Source organism: Dendronephthya gigantea, unplaced genomic scaffold, assembly GCF_004324835.1.
Source record: "Dendronephthya gigantea isolate DGI-Jeju-01 unplaced genomic scaffold, DenGig_1.0 000108F, whole genome shotgun sequence".
NCBI classification, from domain to species: Eukaryota; Metazoa; Cnidaria; class Anthozoa; order Malacalcyonacea; family Nephtheidae; genus Dendronephthya; species Dendronephthya gigantea.
Genome location: NW_021163118.1, coordinates 789,581 through 809,170, shown reverse-complemented (window position 1 = coordinate 809,170; position 19,590 = coordinate 789,581). Strand labels below are relative to the sequence as shown.

The 19,590-nt window shown below is 36.8% G+C and overlaps 1 protein-coding gene across 1 annotated transcript; it reads right to left on the bottom strand.

Annotated features, from left to right (window-relative positions):
• Window positions 1-1,955: 1,955 nt before the first annotated feature.
• On the bottom strand, window positions 1,956-3,590 carry LOC114534878. The gene has a single exon (XM_028556353.1). It carries the CDS (start codon window positions 3,588-3,590, stop codon window positions 2,076-2,078), a length of 1,515 nt encoding a protein of 504 aa, XP_028412154.1. The 3' UTR covers window positions 1,956-2,075.
• Window positions 3,591-19,590: the final 16,000 nt, after the last annotated feature.

Below are 19,590 nucleotides of genomic sequence, written 5' to 3'. Positions count from 1 at the left end.
CTTTCAACTCCTTGAGTACCTCATTATGATATTATTCCTTATATACTTAGGGGTTGAATCTCTGGTAACCTAGCACGCAGACGTACACGAAAGTACATCGGCTAAAATAAACATCGACAAAAGGCAGTTTTAAGCAGTTTTAGGCGAATTAAGCAGTTTATCATATTATTTTTGATGCAGCAATTTTGGTGTGAGACCTGAGAAGCAAACTAATTATGTCATATGAAAACCAGAATTAAGTTTTATTGCAATTCATTGGTTTTGTCACATTGGTTTACCACCGTTCTTCAATACATTGTAAGAATTTAATTGACGATCAAATAAAAATTTTAATTTTAAATTGAGAATACCTTAATAACAACGCTATTGCATGGTCATGAATTTCTAACGAATATTTTTAAAGAGAATCTACCAAATGCGATTACAAATTAGAGCTGTAGTAATTTATTCTGCCTGTAACTCTAAGTCCGCTGATGGATCAAGTGGAAAATTGGAATCGGGTTGCTGAGGAAATAAAGATTATATTCTGAAGCAAATATCACTTCCATGTCATTTTATACCGAATCGCCTCACTTCAAAACATTTACATCATGGAGCTTGCTGCGAAATTGAGTCAGAGATAAACACATGCTGAAGCGATAAACTGTTTAAAGTTCGAGAAAATCGAAGTTCTAAATAGAGCGATAGCGAAGTTTAAATCCCAAATTTATACTTTGTGAATGATTTGCTAGAAATGATGCAAATAAATAGCCTCACGAATTCGTCTGACAAAACACACCCAGACACCGACATCTATAACACCGAAATTTAATACTGAAGATAAATCATGAAGAGCCGAAGTTCGATTTCTCGCCAATGTTTTTCAGCGCTAGCTATATTTAATATCCGTTAACACGCAATTGCCCCTCGGCCCTGTAAGTAAAATAATTTCTACATACAATTAAGTTGAACTTTAAAGTGCCTATATCACTTGTGGGATCTTTACGGATTTGAATAGAGCTTGAAAAATTAGTTTTTAAGTTCTACAACCCTTTCTGATTTAATTAAATAGTTTCGAAAATACGTCGGTTGGGAGGACTGGGACTCAGGAATGATTTGCAAACACGCCGTCTTTTATAATGTAAACATGAAAAGTTTCACTGGCGATATAGTTTGCGCTTTTCAAGAAAAAAATGCGGGAACAGTGCGTTGTGTATGGCTGTAGCAACTAGGCAAGTTTTTCTCAAAATATTTTACGTTATTGGAAGATCGAAGTAAAATTAAAATTGATTATATTATGTTTGACAAGAACTCGGTTCCTGAGTCCCAGGCCCCCGAGCACGACGGAAATTTAGGCAAATCGTCATGTTTAGATGTAAATATTTCCGAAACTATTTAATTATATCAAAAAGGGTTATAGAACTTATGAACTAATTTTTCAAGCTCTATTCAAATCCGTAAAGATCCCACAAGTGATATAGGCACTTTAAGAAGGAGTCAAGTCAGTCAACAACTATAAAATCGACAATATATCTCGGTATAAAAGTAGTATATTCAGGTCTAAAATAACTAACGTACAAACGGCAAACCATTTAAAAGAACTAATTACAATAATACCTAACTAAAACCAATTAAATGTTAAGAATAATTAAAACTAATTGTTCGATGTCCAAGTTCATAAATCCGTTAGAACTTATAGTACAAAACACATAAAGAGTAGGCCAAAATTAGGCAAATTACTGGTATCATATAGTGCGTTTTGAAATATCTGGATAAAACTTCGTTTACACTACACTCGATTTATTGGCACAGCACGGCTAAAATGGGTACCCATGCCCATTTCATCTGTGCTTGGGCTCTGTTTTGGTAGCCTGAATACTAATAAAATTGGATACGGGAACCAATTATAGTCGTGCCGTGCCGATAAATCGAGTGTAGTGTAAACGGAGCTTTACATGCACTCACCTAGCCCGGGAAATGCCATTTTGCAGCCCATATATATTTAACGAAAAAGACCGTAAAATAACCGGTTTGCCAATTTTGGACGCTTGATGGAAAGCTCTCCCTACATTTAATTACTTTCACAGGCTTTCATTTTATGTTCGAGTCACTTCGATAAGTTTATCGTGGCAATGATTTGCAAATGTCTCAGCGTGTTCAGTGCGTACTGTAAGATTACTAGCAATTTGCCAGGTCATTTTCCCATTAATGGTGTAATTAAAATGAGAAAATGTGCAGTTGAAACCATTAAGATGGTTATTTACGAAACATTCATGGAGTTTATAAACTCCCTTATCCCCCACGTTAAATTTAAAAGACCCGAAACTTGATATAAAATTGCAGTACGATTTCGGAAATAGCTTTTCATTTACGAATAAATGAAGAATTTCTACTGGCTTCAATAATGCACTCATTACGGTCACCTCTGTTATAAATTGTGCCTTCTTAACATCAGTTTTAATCTTCTCGGTAGTTTCTCTTGCCAGTTGCCAAAAGTCAGCATCATTACCGCTGTACTTTATGTAAGAATCCTCATGCTCATACACGAAATTCCCTAGGTAATTGTCGTTCGGTTTGGGATCACAAAAGCGCTGACCATTGATAGCAAATGGGTAGGATAACTTCGCGTCTTTCGATTTTTCACCATCCAGAAGTTTGCAGAATGCCAAATGTGCCGCTGTTATGATAGCTGCGGTTACTGTGCAAGCATTAGCCCTGCACGTTTGAATAATATCACTCGTTTCCTTCTCACTGAAGACCTTTACATTCAACCGACATGGAGCACGAGAGACGTTTGCTTCTGGATTTGGCGGAAATTGTTCGTGATATGGATTATTCGGCTTCTTTTCTATTTCGCAAGCGAACATTTTCTTCATACAAAATTTTAATATTGGTCGTACGCCGCAAAAAGTCAACAGAAAATTAAACAATGAATGCCAAATTTGACCGCGTGTGACAATCTGGTGGACTTCTGGCAGCAAGTCTAAACTTGAGATTTCCTGGTCAACACTGCTAGTACCGTTCGCAAGTTCGTTCATGTTGGCGATAAACTGTTTGCAAAACTTTATTGACGACACGCCGTCCATACACGAGTGATTAAAGTTAAACATTAACGTATTTGCATATTCCTGACTGTCTACAAGTTCCTCTTGTAAAATCACAACTCGCCATAACAAACCATTTCCTCTTAGTTTTGCAGTGTATTCATACCAGACATCTTGCCAGTCGCAAGCTTTGACATCAGAAGTGGAGATATCCAAAATTGTAATGACTTCATCGATATCCTTGATTTCGAAATATTTATCTCCATTCGTCGCTGTTGTTATGACTGCTCGAAGCATTGGCTGACGTTTGGCCAAGAGTATCAAAGCGTCGCAAACATGTTGTCGAACCAAGCATTCTTTTGACTTTATTGATATCGCTAAGCATATGTTCGATACGCCAGATCTCTCCGCAGCGAAAACATCTAGAATATCTTCGGAAAATCCAAGTCGACGTTTGTTTGAACAAGACTTAGCTGTTTCCCTTGTGATGTATGTCACAATTTTGTATAGAAGATATATGAAGACGGCCGATAAAAAGCCTTGGCATATTAACTCCGAACTTATCATATTACTCCTGGCAGTCAAAGCTTCCAGTATTTCTATGATTAATCGGAACTGTAACTCAGGCTAAGCAGAAACAATTACGCGGCTTGTGTATCGTCCGAGCGTGTAATCAAAGATTCTAACAATTAAAGCTTACCGGATATTACAAAATTTGCATGGGCTGTCATTAAAACCAGGAACGGGGAATCAAGGAACGAGGAACGAGGAACGGCGAACCGGGAATGAGAACCTCCGGAATCTTTAAAACCTGGAACGAGAATCTCCGGAATCTATAAAACCCGGAACAAGAATCTCCTAAATTTTTAAAATCTGGAATGAGAATCTCCGGAATCTTTAAAACCCGGAATGAGAATTTCCGGAATCTTTAAAACCCAGGATGAGAATTTCCGGAATCTTTAAAACCCGGAATGAGAATTTCCTATACCTATAACAATGCTAATTTAGCTTGTTTATCCAGTGCATACCATGGCCTTTGCCGGTTATTGAAAAAACACCACTTGTTTTGTCAGTAGCTATTTGTTCCAAACAGGTTGACAAGTTTTCACTTTGTTGTATATATGTCATTTTATTTGTCAGTTTAGCTTAGGGTTGTTGAACTGTCACATTAATTTGCATAAGTGTAAGAGATTCAAATTTTTGTGAATATAGCTTCTTCAAGTTATATGTCTGACTTTCATTTCACCACTAAGATATATTTTTTTGGTGTCACCAAGAAATACCTATTGATTTATTTTGCTTTCAGTGCTGTATCATGTGCAGAATTTCATTGCTCGCTAACTATGTACTGCTGACTGGAAATTTTCTATGGCCGATGCTTATCAAGTGTTGCACTTGTTGCACTTAAACACATTGGAGTAGATACTGAAAAACAGGGGTACATAATATACATATACACACCATGGTTTTCAGTGTCTGTACTCCAATGTGTTAAGGTGCAACAAATATGAATTGCACTTGATGAGCCTGCCATAGTTTGTGCTGGGTGAACAATTAATAATCAAGCTTTAGCGCGAGTATCCTTACATGACTTGTTGCCGTGTGAGTTATATAAAATACTCAGGACGCTAATGTAATTTTGATATAATATATTTGAAGAGATGTTCTCTTAAGAGCATAAAGCGAGACTGTGCTTACACAAATTTTACAAGTTATTTTATACCCTGGTTAGTAAAGGCGAGACGGAAAGGCAATTAAGATTAGTGTTAAGCTAATTAAAGAGTGTTAACGCCATTAGGAAAGGCGTGATAATGAGCTATGTTGTCGCCAAGAGGAAACATAAGGTAAATAATATTTGCGGCGAAAAGATTAAACTAGGCGAGTCTATTTCCTAACGGAATTATAAATTAACATCTAAGCGAGGCTATATCCTGAAAGAATTATACAATTAAAGAATGTTGTTAAAAGTTCCTTGCGCGCCGTACGGAAACCACATAATATACGCAAAGTTATTCGGTGACAAGACGCTACAGCAGCCCCCTGCTAGTGCAGAAGTTGATGGATATTAATGATAAACAATGGACACATGACGCGCAGGAAAATATGGACCTGTCGGCCAGATCTTGTCTTTGGTACAGGTGGTTCATCTTGGGTTGTGGAAGTTGTTGGATCTGCAGCTAGACGGCCGGTGGAGTGGAAGGCAACGCAATGTCCGTGTCGAGATGTGCAGGCTTGAGGCGATCGATGGAGACGCTGTCAGTACGAGTGCCGAATTCGACTTTAAAATGTTTCATAGACCGCGAAAGAATTTTAAAGGGGCCATCGCAAGGGGATTGTAAAGGTTTACGTACGGCGTCGCGGCGATAAAAACGTGGGTGCAGGTCTGCAGATCCTTTGGAAGAAGGGTTGTTCGCTGCTGAGGACGGTCTTTTGGAGGTTGTAGATCTTGCACAGTTCTTCTTAGACGGTCGACGTAGCAAGTAGGATCAAGGGAGGAGGATTCAGGTGATTTTTTAAAGAATTCTCCGGGCAGACACAGGGTGGTACCGTAGACTCGTTAAGATACGCTGTGTCTTAGGTCGGATTTTACGGCAGTGCGAATACCCAGGAGAACTAAAGAGAGGCGTTCACTCCAATGTGAAGGTCGTTTTTGGCTTTCAGAGAACTTTTCAGCTGCAGATGGAAACGTTCGACGAGGCCATTGGCGATAGAATGGTACGCTGTGGTTCGAAGCGGGTAGTTCCAAGGAAACGAGTGAGTGAGCCAAAAAGATGACTTTTGAATTGTTTGCCCTAGTCGGTACTAGGGCCAACCAGGTCGATGTGGGCTTGAGAAAATCGGGCTGAGGGGAATCAAAGTTGGAGAGGGGGGCACAGATGTGACGGTGAACCTTGCAGCGTTGACATTGTAGGCATGTTCGGGTCCTTTGACGTACATCGCGATTGATGTTGGGCCAGACACATCGCTCGGTAATCAGACGCTGATTTGCTTTAATACCAGGATTGGACAGGTTATGGAGGGAATCGAAAAGAGAGCGGCGAAACCCTTGTGGAACAAAAGGGCGTGGCTTACCAGTAGATATAAATTATTGCAGGTAATGGTGGTATTAGAGGTGGGGATAGGATGATCTTGGAATTGAAAAGGTGAGACTGGAGGATCATCGCGAAATTTTGCCATCTCTTCATCATGTTGTTGAGCCAAAGCCATGGCAGCAAGATCGATGGTGGGTGGGGAAGGAGTGATAGTGACGACGCGCGACAGGGCACTGGATTTTCAGGTACCTTGACATAGCGGAGATCGGTTGTAAATTGGGAAATGAAATCCAAGTGGCGTATTTCTCGAGGTGAATGACGATTGACGGAGTTGTGCAAGCATATGTCAATGGTTTATGGTCAGTAAAAACGAAGAACTGGCGGCCTTCTAGGTGGTGACGAAAATGGCGAATGGAGAGGTACACTGCGAGGAGTTCACGCCCTAAAGTGCTGTATCGAGTTTCCGTGGGTTGAGGTCGCTTCGAGAAGAAACCAATAGGTTACTAAAAGTTGTGAACCTTTTGTTGAAGAACGGCGCCAACGCCCTCATCAGAGGCATTGGTCATGTGGCACAGTTCTGCACCATGCTTAGGGTGGGACAACATCCTAACATCCTAAAGAACAATGAAAACTTTCGTCATGCAGCATATAAACAATATGTTCTACTGTATTGGGTGCAATCCTTCTAGAGTATTCACTATCCAGACCAATTCTCTTGTCTATGGTTCCCTCTGAACTGATCCTTTTTGCAAAGACCTTGAGCAAGAGGTTAGCAATATATGTATATTCCTTTGGCACTAGGACTCTTGGTCGGCACCACTGCTTTGTCCGTTTGGTGTGTATACGTCCATATCTAGAAAATAAAAAAACAGGAAAATCGATGTCGAAGTTTCTAAAATTCATTTTCTGTTTGTCGATATGAATATCTCTTTTTATGCCAAGCTATTAAAACTATAGTCAACCCATTTGGTATATTAATCTGTTGTTAGACATTAAAAATTGGGTGGAGCGACTGAACTGAGCCACATAATAGGTTAGGCAACACATTAAAAGCATAAAACACTATAACAATCCACTTACTTTTGTTCACTATTCAGCTGTAATTGCAAATGCTCTACCTCTGTGGCAATTAAAATCTTAGGCAGCCGGAAGGTTCCTTGCTTTGTACACCGGATACTTGTTGAAAAAGGAGTCAACAGCACATGCACATAAATCTATCGCAAAGATTGTCTTGGATATTCGGTTATTGAAAATTTGATCTATCATGTCAATTTCACGTAATATTTGTCATGATATGTTTTGTTATTGTATTAATTTTTATGAAAACATATATTCGTTTGTATACAAATTTAAAAGTTTTATGAAATATATAAAAATAGTTGACCTGTATCCTGATGGTATAGTGCTACCTGTTTCACCATCTTCTTGATCATCATCTTCATCATGTCCTTTTATTGTTACATTCAGGGTATGGGTCTTCGGAACCAGTAAGTGTTCTAAAACATGTTTCACAACCAGACATGAAATAAAATGCTCTCAAATGCACATTGTATAAAGATAGTAATAAGAACTCTTTCAAATGTACAGCAATTAAAACATTAAATAAAATGCTCTCAAATGCACATTGTATAAAGATAGTAATAACAACTCTTTCAAATGTACAGTAATTAAATCAACTTACTTAGAGCTTTTACCCCACGGATTATCCGGGTTTTGAAAACTGGAATCACTACCCCCCTCTCCTCAGTTCTCTGGCAGTAAGTGTGTCTTCTATTAATGAAATCCTTTTAATAGTACCATAAAAAATGTATAAACTAACATACACCATGTATATGAACTAAAGGCTATTAAAAAATGACAGACCAAGCTTTGTGTCTTCGCAGCATGTGGTGAACTGACAACATCTGACAAGAGACTTTTTCCCGCTGAAGACAGTTGCACAGAGTTGAGGAAAGCACTACGCAAAAGTCATACACTCAGCATGTTATTAATTAACGTTATTAAAGCTTTTTTGGGTTGTCTGTAAACGATATAATATGAATAACTGAACAGAAAACCACTGACGTTGCGACGGTAATCTCCCGGTAATTTGAGGACTAATTGTCACTTTTTCGGACGCGCCTAATGTCTGAATTTCAACGTGGCAAAAATATATACAAATTCTAGTCCAAAAAAACTGTTAAATGAAGAGTATTCTAACACCAATCTAATATATCCTAATCCCCGAGCGGGCGCGGAGCGCCTGCGAGGGTACTAATTCCGCTCGGAGATTAGGAATTACACCCGGAGCCCGGTAGAACATAGGCGAATCCAAAGTTGTCCAAATTCTTTGTCATGGACGGTCGACGTTGGGTGGTTTTGTAAGTTATGCGCATGCGCGAGTAACTTCTGGTAATCAACGAACGTTCTGATTGGCTAAGACAGAAAGTTTGTATTTCAACGAGAACGTCAGCAATTTATATTAACTGTCATTTCGTAAACATTTTTGTAAAAGTGTTTCATAAACTTTGTGCAAAGAAAGTAAAACGAGAAGAAAATAGATATATGAAGCATGACAGTTAGCAAAGATGAACGTGGATACGGTCAAGATAAAGCCGTGTAAGAGGAATAATTCATAATCTGCAAACTTATAAATGTTTTCAAAGACAAAGGGTACGTGTTTACTTTGTTTATTTCGTACTTGTTTCGCGATAAGAATGAGCCGTATTTGTATACTTTTCAGCTTTGTATGCCGTTTATTTGTTAAATTTTCAGCTTTTTATGCAAACGCATAAACCTGTGGAAGGCTATTACACCTTTGCTTTAACTTCAAAAAGTGTTTTGAAAGTGTAATTTGAATTTTGGTATCAAAAATACACACTAGTTATATTTATAAAGTATGAAACTTTTAGCCGCCGCCGTCGACTGCAAAATACGGAATAAAATAACATTTGAAGTTTTTTCTTTGTCTGTGAAGATTTTAAACTTCGATTTTAAACCGTTACTTAATTGCTGGCATGTTATAATGCAGAGGGCAATGTTTACACTAAATTGAACGGGCAATGTTTACACTAGCTTTATGATTATTTTTGTATTGAATGAAGGAAACATTAGCTATAATATACTCGGTAAAATATAATAAGACTGATTTGAGTTTTGTGTCATTCCATAATATAAGTTCAGTAGGTCAGGTTAACTCAGGAAATTGTGTACTTGGTTTGAAATAGCGAGAGTTGCTGCATGCATGTATTTCTAGTATTAACTATATGCATGAAGATGGTACTCGGGAATAGGGATGATTTGTAGCAGGATATATGACACCGAGTGGCAGCCCGCCATGGCAAGCAGAAAATTCTACTTGACCACAGCAGGATTTGAACCCGAGGCCTTTGGTATACTAGTCCGATGCTCTGCCAACTGAGCTACATGGCCAACACGGGTTTTTAATATTTCGAATCAATACTAGTTTCTTCGATATTCCTTCGAATATTATTCGACAGTCTTTACAGCAACGGATAATTAATGAATGCGTTATGAATAAATTCCTTTCTTGCACTATCCCCTTTACATTGTCCCATAGATTTTCAAAAGGGTTAAGGTCTTTTGACTTTGCAGGCCAATCCAGTTTTGTCACTCCCTAGGCCTGAAACAATTGTTTGACTATATCTTGGAAGTGTGGCAGGTTGCATTAAATTATTGAAATATTGTTTGAAATAAGAGAATTATACAAAATGCCTACAAAGCTCTCTCCTATATTTGCTTCTTTTCTAAGAATTTGCATTTAAACAGTTCTTTTTACCGCTAGGTGTACAATAAAAATCGATTGTAACGATTCCTGTTACATACGATAATAGCAACATTTGAGCAGTTCTGTTTAAACGCCGGTGTATAACAATTTGATAAAGTTACTTGGGTTTACCAGTTGGTTTGGAATTTCAGTTACTTTACCAGACACTTTTTTGTTGGAAATTAAAACAATCCAAGAGAAACCTTAATCGACAATGACAGATTTCTTTGCAGCTGGTGTTGCTGTTTTGCTGGTGGAGAAAGTTGAAAGCAGCAAAAATTGATGTCCATATTGAACCAGGGTCCATAGATTTACTAAAACATTCTTGCCTGTCAGTTCTTCTGTCACATAACTTCACATGGAAGGTTTCGCAGGTGAAAGTCAAACTTGTTGTCGGAGGGTACAGTTTTTGGCTTATATTGCTAATGGGAGTACTTTCTCCTCCTTGCCAACTTTATTTTTCCCATGGATAATAATATATCACCTTTTAACGATCTATATTTTTCCTATTCAGGATATTTGAAAAGTCTAAAAATGCAAAAAATGTGTGGCGTAGGCTAGGTCATATTTGCTGATAAAAAGGGAAAAAATAACAAAATGTTACATAAACCAACAAAGGTTAAAATTTGAAAAATTCTCAGTCAAAAACAAAAGGAAATCAAACATACTTACATATATATTCGCCATTCGTGACATCCGAGTTTCAGCCATTTTAAAAACATGAAAAACGCATTTCGACCAATCAAAATATCCCTAAGCACCCCACGTGACTGTAGTTTCCTATCCAGGGACTTTATTATCCATGGTTTTATTTTGCGCAAAGTTTGTGAAACGCTTTTACAAAAAGGTTTACGAAATGACAATTAAATTGCTGACGTTCTCAGTGACGGATGTTAAAATACATCAGTTGATAATCGATGGCATAGTTTTGATCCAAATACTGAAGTGGTACAAAATTTACCTAAATAATACGAACAAGCTTCATTTTCGTATTTTTCAAGAGAATCGGAACCAATAATTAGAATTTGCACCAACCCTCGAAAAATATCTGCACACTCGTGTTTCCAAGGTTATAAACTAAGGTTAGTGAACACAGTTAACGTAGTAAAATTTTGACGACGGAAAAAATGAATGCCAATTTTAAGAATTTTTCACTCTCATTTATTGTATGATTATAAGATGAAACATGCAAGTCTAGAAATTAAGCTTAACAATTCATCCACTAAGCATTCAACTACTGGGAAATTTATTCTAATGATTCAAAAATGATTTAATAGTATGTTTCATGCAACTAGTGAAAGTTCTACACACCTAAAAATCTCACATCTTGTTGACAATTTGTTAGCTCAACAAGCTTGTAGCAAGCTTGTTGACAAGTTGTAACAAGCTTGTTGAGACAACAGGTTGTAGCAAGCTTGTTGACATCAAGCTTGCTACAACTTGTTGGCTTGCAGACTTGTAGCAAGTTGTTGGAACAACTTGTTCCAAGCTTGTCGATAACAAGCTGTACCAAGCTTGTTGGAGCAACTTGTTGACAAGTTGTTATAGTCATCAAGTTGTAACAAGCCTGTCACAACAAGCTTGTACGAAGGCTGCGCGTGACAATGCTGTAACAAGACAGTTCCAACAAGTTGTAGCGACATTGTTAACGGCAAACGTTTTCTGATAACAACAAAATCAATTTGAACTGGGCCAAATATGATTTTTTTGATCATTGCCATTCATCAAATGGCAAAAGCAAGATCAACGAGCTTTTAAACAATTTAACACTCTGCAACGAAGTTCATAACTTCTTTTAGTAATAAGATTTGAAAAGAATCCGAATTCCTTAAAAACATTACAGATGAACATTTCCTTGTTTCAAGGATATCTATAACCGTTGAACCGTTGAGGAAGTGACGATTTCAACGGAGTAATCTCATTGGTTCAGACTCTGTTTAAACTATGTATAAGTGATCTTATTGGTTGAAATATACGTCAGTATATTTGCAAATTTCCCTGCTCTTTTCAAGAGTTCACTGATTCACCTGGTCATTGAGCTATCTTTGTGCCAAAACCTTTGATTTTTTAAGCCTTTAAAAGTTTAATAAACGTTGAAATATCAGTTAAAACGGATGGGCAACTTAAAAAAGTTTGAAGAATACTACAGTTCGACGTTTTAATAAAGGTATGTGCGTTTAATTCATCCAAATATTTGATATGGCGTACACAACGCCGGCAACACAATTTATTATAGTACACAAGCTAGCCTTTTAAAACTATATAGTTTTTAAAATATTTGTTGAATTTATTGCTTTTTATAAACATTGAACTGTTAGTTTCTGTGGATATTTATCAAAATCGAAACTTTGCCGGTTTTTTGTATTCAATAATTCAAATATTTTTAATGACGAGTAGGTGTGCGGTAAAGTGCAAAATTTCCTATTTTTAATATCTGTGCGTATGTTTTTAGCATGCTCTGATTAGAAATAATAATATATATTTACGTATTATGGTAATAAAGTATTTGTACATTACTTATTTGACATTAGACTTGGATGGCAAGCAAGACCCTCGCCACAGCAGACAGGATGGAGTTTCCTCAACGTATTTGCAAACCAGTTTCCTCAAAAATATTTGCATATTTTTTAAAGTAACTGATTCCTGAAGCCATTGTATATTATACTTTATAGGAATTTGATTATCAAACTGGAGCTAAACTGAGGTATTGGCCGGAAAGTCGTATCAAACAAAGTGAATTATAGGAAAGAGGTGCAGCTAGCTGTTGATTCTTGGGATGACGAAGTCAATTCAACAAGTGACTGAAATACTGGTATTATACAAGAATATTCATGCACCAGTTAATTTTTACCATATGAATGCAAAGAAACTTTTCTTACGAACTGATTATTAGGCTATATACTCAGAAAGGAAAATACATATGTTCTTGTACTGAGCCTTTAGTAATCTTGGTACTTCAAATGTGAAGTTTGTATTTAATTGCTAACCTTTGAATTTGTTTTTAAAATAATATGATTTTTACATCAAACTTTGTGTTGTTTGTTCTTTGTTTCACAATCTCCGGGAAAACACGCGTGTTTTAAAGCGAGATTTAATGCGCGGCCATGTTTGCAGCAAGCTTGTCGCGACAAGCTTGTAACGGCCTTGTTATAACAAGCTTGGAACAGCTCAAGTTCAACAAGCTTGTAGCAAGTTGTTGTCAGACTTGTAGCAAGCTTGTTGGCAACAACCTTGGTACAGCATTGTCACAACAAACTTGCTACAAGTCTGACAACAACTTGCTACACGTCCGTCACAACAACTTGGGACAAGCGGTGCGAATAAATCTTGCAACAAGCTTGTTGAAACGAGCTTGCGACAAGCTTGCTGCAGGCTTGTTACAACTCGTGCGTTTTTACGTGTGTAAGTGAAAGTTCTCAATAACAACCATACAACTCGAGTCTCATTGTAGGATTGTAGTTCCATGATTTCGGCAACAAACGAATGTATCGAGTTTCGATTTCAGTTTTAAATGTGTTGGTAACAATGGAGTTTCGATCTTTGTTGCCTTGAAAAACCTGCGAAAAACCACCAGGACTAGGATTAATTTTATTAAAATTAATAAACTTCGATTAATTATATGTAATACTTTTCCATGCAACTGTAGGGCCTCATTTGTCCCCCTTGTTTGGACAACCATGCGCAAAATGTTTGGCATTTAAGCCCGTGTGGAAATATTTGCTTTACGGTTTAAACACAAAAGTCATGCCCTCAACGGGCTCCCATATTTCAACTTCGTGCATGCACTCTATTGTAATTGCACGTAAACACAGAAACAAATAGCTCTTTTAAAATATTGTAACATTTTTTATTTTTTTTAGTTTTGTTTTTGTTCCTTTTAAATCTAAAATTACTACAAAGATAATTAGATTTAATCACCATGCAGAAAATTATTTCAGTAAAGCATAGATATACGACCCACTTTTTGTGACATTCGAATTTTCATAGGACAACACGTGAGAAGCCCGAGCTAATTGTAAAAATGTGTTTTGTTTATTTGATTACCTTCACAGTCCCTGACGCTTTATAATCAGTCCAATTATTACCATTGTTGCTGTAAGCAATCGAGTAAGAGATCACCCACTCTTGGCCTCTATAACATGCTCCTTGAGTTGCAAATCCTGTGACAGCTGTTTATTTTCCAAGATCAACTTGTAACCACGAGCCAACTCTTCCTGCTTCTGTTGGTGCCCAAGAACAATAATTGCTAGTCTTATTAAATCTTGCGAAGTAAGGGTAATAATAACTATTCGAGGTTGATGATGCTGTGATTGCCGAATTGGGTATTTTTCCGCTTTGCATTCCCAATGGCTTGGGGTCTATGCATGGAGCTGGAAGAAAAAAGTTGTACTTTAAAATATGATCGCCAAACTAAATACCATATAATTATAAAAAAACGTGCCTCATCGACGACTATCATCCTAATTGAACATAGGCGACTTTCGGTTACGTAAGTAACAATGTAAACAAATGCGAGAATATCAACACAAAACAGTAAAATTAATGAAGTTTTTTTTAATTATTTGACTATAAAATACTGCGATAAGATGTATTTGCTGATATACATGTTAAAAAATTAAAATGGCCATATTGAAGTCGACAATAAGAGTTGTAAATTGTTCAAATTGTTCGAGTTTAAGTATACTAGGCTTAGCTAATGTGGTCAGTTGGAATAAAATCATCGACAGTCGAGTAGAAAAAGTTTTCAACGGATGGAGTCACTTTGAATATTTAAAGTAGGTTGACATTCTTTGATATAAAGCATTTCATATTTAAGGTAATAGAATTTGTTCTGGTAAGACTTTAAACTTCCATGCTTGTATTAAGCATACCATCACTCCTATATGAGCGTAATACAGGTGTCTACCAATCCTTGATTATTTCCGCTCAGAAATCCGTTGATGGAGATTTCGTGCTGTGTAGGCGATATAATCTGCATCGCACAGATTACATTTAAATTTATACACGACGCAATGCTGCTCCAATTTTCTGCTCGTAAACACTGGTTGTATACCGACCCCAACTTTTCGCCCAAGGTCATTCATGCTTGATACAAGCCATGTAGTTCGAGTCCTAAGAAAATGCCACACCAAACTGACTCGATTGCTTATTAATTTTATTAAATGCTTTATATTAAAGACTGTCAACCAACATTAAATATTCAAAGCGACTCCATTCGTGTAAAACGTTTTTGTTAAGATTGCCGAAAATTCTATTCTAATTGACCATTCTATTGTCCCAATTTACTGCTTAAACTCGAACATTTTATCGTAGAGCTTTATAGTCAAAATAGCAAAATTGTGTAAAAATATCAAAACGCACAACAATTCTAATCCTCCTAACCTCTTAGGAAAAAAAATTGAGCTCTAGTACAGCGAAAGAAATGGAAAATTAATGCATTTTTTTTTATTTGCTATGAAGTTTTGGCGACGCGGGTGGGTATGAGATTGTCGTCCACGTTATTTATGAAAAAAATAATTGCATGAACGCGATTTGTCAAATAGAATCAAAAGCTGATGTAAGTTCTTTTTAGTCTATCGATCCATATGCAGCGAGTCTTGCTCTATATAATAGCTGTTTAGCGAATAAAGATTTTTTGTTCTTGAAAGCAGCCAACTAAATTTAAAGCTCGGGACCGCTTTCTAATAGGGTACTATTTCACATTATTATATCACTTGTTGGATCCTTACGGGTTTTAATAGAGCTTGAAAAATTAGTTTATAAGTTCTACAACCGTTTTTGATATAATTAAATAGTTTCGGAAATATTTACATCTAAACATGACGATTTGCCTAAATTTCATTCGTGCTCGGGGGCCTGGGACACAGGAACCGAGTTCTTGTCCAACATAATCTAATGAAATATAATTTTACAGTGATCTTCCAAAAACGTAAAATATTTTGAGAAAAACTCGCCCAGTTGCTACAGCCATACACAACGCACCGTTCCCGCATTTTTTTTCTAGAAAAGTACAAACTATATCGCCAGTGAAACTCTTCATGTTTACATTATAAAAGACGGCGTATTTGCAAATCATTCTTAGGTCCCAGTCCCCCCAAACGACGTATTTTCGAAACTATTTAATTATTTCAAAAAAGAACTTATAAAGTAATTTTTCAAACTCTATTCAAATCCGTAAAGATCCCACAAGTGATATAGGCACTTTAAGAAAAGGACAGACCTACCATTGTGTCTTTGCATCATGTGTTGAAGTGTTTACACCAGACAACAGGCTTTTTCTTGCTGACGACAGTTGCATGGAGTTGAGGAAACCACAATGGAAAAGTCATACACTCAGCATGTTATTAAACGTTACTCAAGGTTTATAGCCGAGACTTTCTGTAAATGACCTAATATGAAGTAACTGAACAGAAATCAACTCACGTTGCGACTGTAATCTCCCTGTAATTTGAGGACTAGATACCACTTTTCGGATGTGCATGTTGTCTGAGTTTCATCGTGGCTAAAATATATGCCGATTCCAGGCTGAAAAACTGTTAAATCAAGAGTATTTTGAGACCAATATAGTATATCCTAATATCTTACCATTTTTTCTTAGCTGACACTTTTCCGTACAAATCAAGCAGCATCTCGGCAACTCATGCTCCTCAGTTTCTGAGTGGTTCTCCTTTCTCACCGCTTTCCACTTATTAAGATTTTCGAGGTGAACCTTCGTAGCATCTTTCTTTTCAAAATACTCTTTTCATTCTCTTCGATCTTTGTGGGTAGCCGCTGCGCATGCGCAAATTATTCCTGCGCATCTTGCTTTTCATCCTTGGTTCATTTATAGACTCTACCAGTGAATATTATTCTTTCCTAGAGGAGATAATTCAAATTACGCAGGTTAATACAATGCTATATTCGTTTATTGTTCGATCAATATCCCATCAGACAGCGTCAAAATCCTAAAGGAGATTTTTCACCTTGTTGAAAATTTTCCTGCTTAACCTCTCGGCAATTGTATTAGTGTTGCAAAAGATTATGTACCCCCTGAATTTGTCTTATTTTAGAGGACGCCATTAATAGCCTCAGGAAACCTCGTGGACAGGGATGTATAGAGGGGCCTTTGTCTGTAGATTTATTTTGTCAGTGTAATCTTATTTTTAGTATGCACTTGACTCTACGACGTTTAGAGCAGCTCATAAAGATGACCATCTATTGAGGTTCAAAGTGTTGTTCCAAGGAAAGAGCATCATTCCATCAACAACATTATTTGATGCACATTCCCTGAATGATAAGATCTCTTGGTCCAATGATCTGCTCATCATGTTTCACCTTCGAGTCAGCGCACAGGTATTTCAAAGAATTGGCGAAAAATCAAAGCTTTAAAAACCTGCCTTTATCGTTAGCCAAAAGGCATCAGTTTTTAGAGTGCTGTCATTTTGATGATGCAAACGAGAGTCCCAGTTTCCATCCATTTTTTTGCTACTGAAAAGCAATGTGTTCGCCTCGAAGAAGTAAGAGGGGAGAAACTTGCAAGTGCGGGAAATATTTCAAGAGTTTGGGCTGCTGCCAGGGTTCGTATTGCAGTTCGTATTTAAGTGCTTACAAGGCAAATTCTGTAGTATTGCATGGAACCACGTACATGAAATCAGCTGTTCTCGCTGTTTGTGTCAGCGGTGATCTCCCCTCCCTGTATTTGGGGACTGCACAAGATTTGGATAATCGGTTCCTACATTTATTTTGAAACATTGTTACTAGAAATTGATGGTCTGGATCATGTATGCCAGGCATATCAAGTGCGACAGATCGTTCCTGATGCTCTACACCTTGTAGCTTCTGATAGTCTTCTGGACTACAATGTTTTTCATATTAAACAGGACAATTATGGGAACAGTATCATCGCTGTTAGATATGACATTAATGACATTATGCATGAGTATGTAAAGGACACTAATCCTTTACATAACAATTGACATGCATTATGCCATCAAGGCTTGTTTTAGTTCTTTGAGGCATCTCTTTGTTTGAGATATATTTTGGTTTTTGTGTAGACGAAATTTCTTGAATTTCTTACTTGAAGTATTCTTAGTAATTGAATAAAATTATAGTACTTATGTCTTGATAAGAATTTTTTTCTTGTGTTAATAAAACACATATTCTTATCAAGAAATTAAATACTCGATTTCCTACTTCAAGTAATAATGGACGAATTTCGCTTTAAACTAATTTTTGATGGAAGTGACTAGAAGGAAATAAATCACCACAGCTGGAAAGATCTTACATAAATTAGTGCAAATACAAAGTTTGGCTCCAAAATTTTGTAAAATACGGAAAATATATCCATGTGAAGTTGGCACATTTTGTATACTTTTGTATTACACGTGCGGAAATGTGTAACTAAATTAGTTACAAACTTCCAGCCATAGTACAAAAGTATACAAAAATCGTCAACTTTGCATGGCTGTATTTTCCGTAATTTACAACAACTCCCAGCCAAACTTGCAGTTTTACTAATTTTAGTAAATTCTTTCAGAAAATGTCCTTTTTATTGTCAATGTAAGAAATTAGTCTAAGCGCAAGTCGTCCATTGAATTTAGTATTTACCTTGATTAGTAATTTTTTCTTGTTTTAAGTAAACAGATAGCTATTCTTACCAAGAAAAAGATTGCTCGATTTCTTATTTCTAGTAATTGTCTATCGAAGAACTATTCTTGATAAGGAAATCTATTCCTGTATTAAGTAAATTGGCATTCTTTTTAAGTAAGAATTTACTAGATTTCTTATTTCAAGTAAATTTTTTATTGCTAAGGATTTTGAATTTTGCGGTGTGAATATGGGTGTCTTTGGATCGCCCTACGGCCAATTTGGCTTCCCATGCACATGTATTTCTAGAATTGCAGTCGCCTGCGTTTATTTACCTCCATTAATCAATCGAGAAACTACGACCAGCTTCTATGATTACCTCTGTTATTGTTATGATACTATAAGTCGGAGAGCCATGGTACAGCAGTGATTGTAGCCGGTGATTTTAACCCGAAAAGGAATGGCTTTAATATTCGATCAGTTACACGCCAGTGATTACTAAAACAATTTGTTAAAAAGCCAAACTTTATTATCACAGATATGCACAAATTCTACAAAGAACTGGATGTGTTGCCATCTATTGGAGCATCCGATCACAGACGCATTATTTGGAAACCTAGAAGTAGACAGCAATTTGGAACAAGTAAGAAGACTAAATGAGTCATAGTATGACCATTAATTCAGAGACGCATGTCTGCGTCTTTTCAATGTGTTCGATGAAATAAGTGTCTCACGATTCGGTGGCCTTGCAGGATCATCAGCTGTCCTGACATTAGTTTACCTGGTACATAATTGGTATAATTATGATTGTCGAAAATACAGGAAAGGTTGTGAGAATCTTCTTCCTGGTCCTCCGTAAGGCTTATGTCCTAATTAATCACAGCAAACTACTAAACAATTTTAAAGATATTGGCGTCAACACTGCATAGTTAAAGTGGTTTACTTCACACTTACAGGGAAGATCACAAAATTTAATGTGCACGTTTGAAAATCAGCAGTCTGAAGTAAACAGAATATGACGTGAAATCCGGCAAGGAAGTAAACTTGGTCCTATAGCATTTATTATAAAGATTAATAACCTTCCTAGAGTTTTTGCAAAATGATGGCTCAAACTTACGTTCAGATAAAGATATGATCATATTTATGGATGATAGGTAGCGTATGAGAGGTAGCAGATGTCTCGACACATTCATTTGGCAGTCCT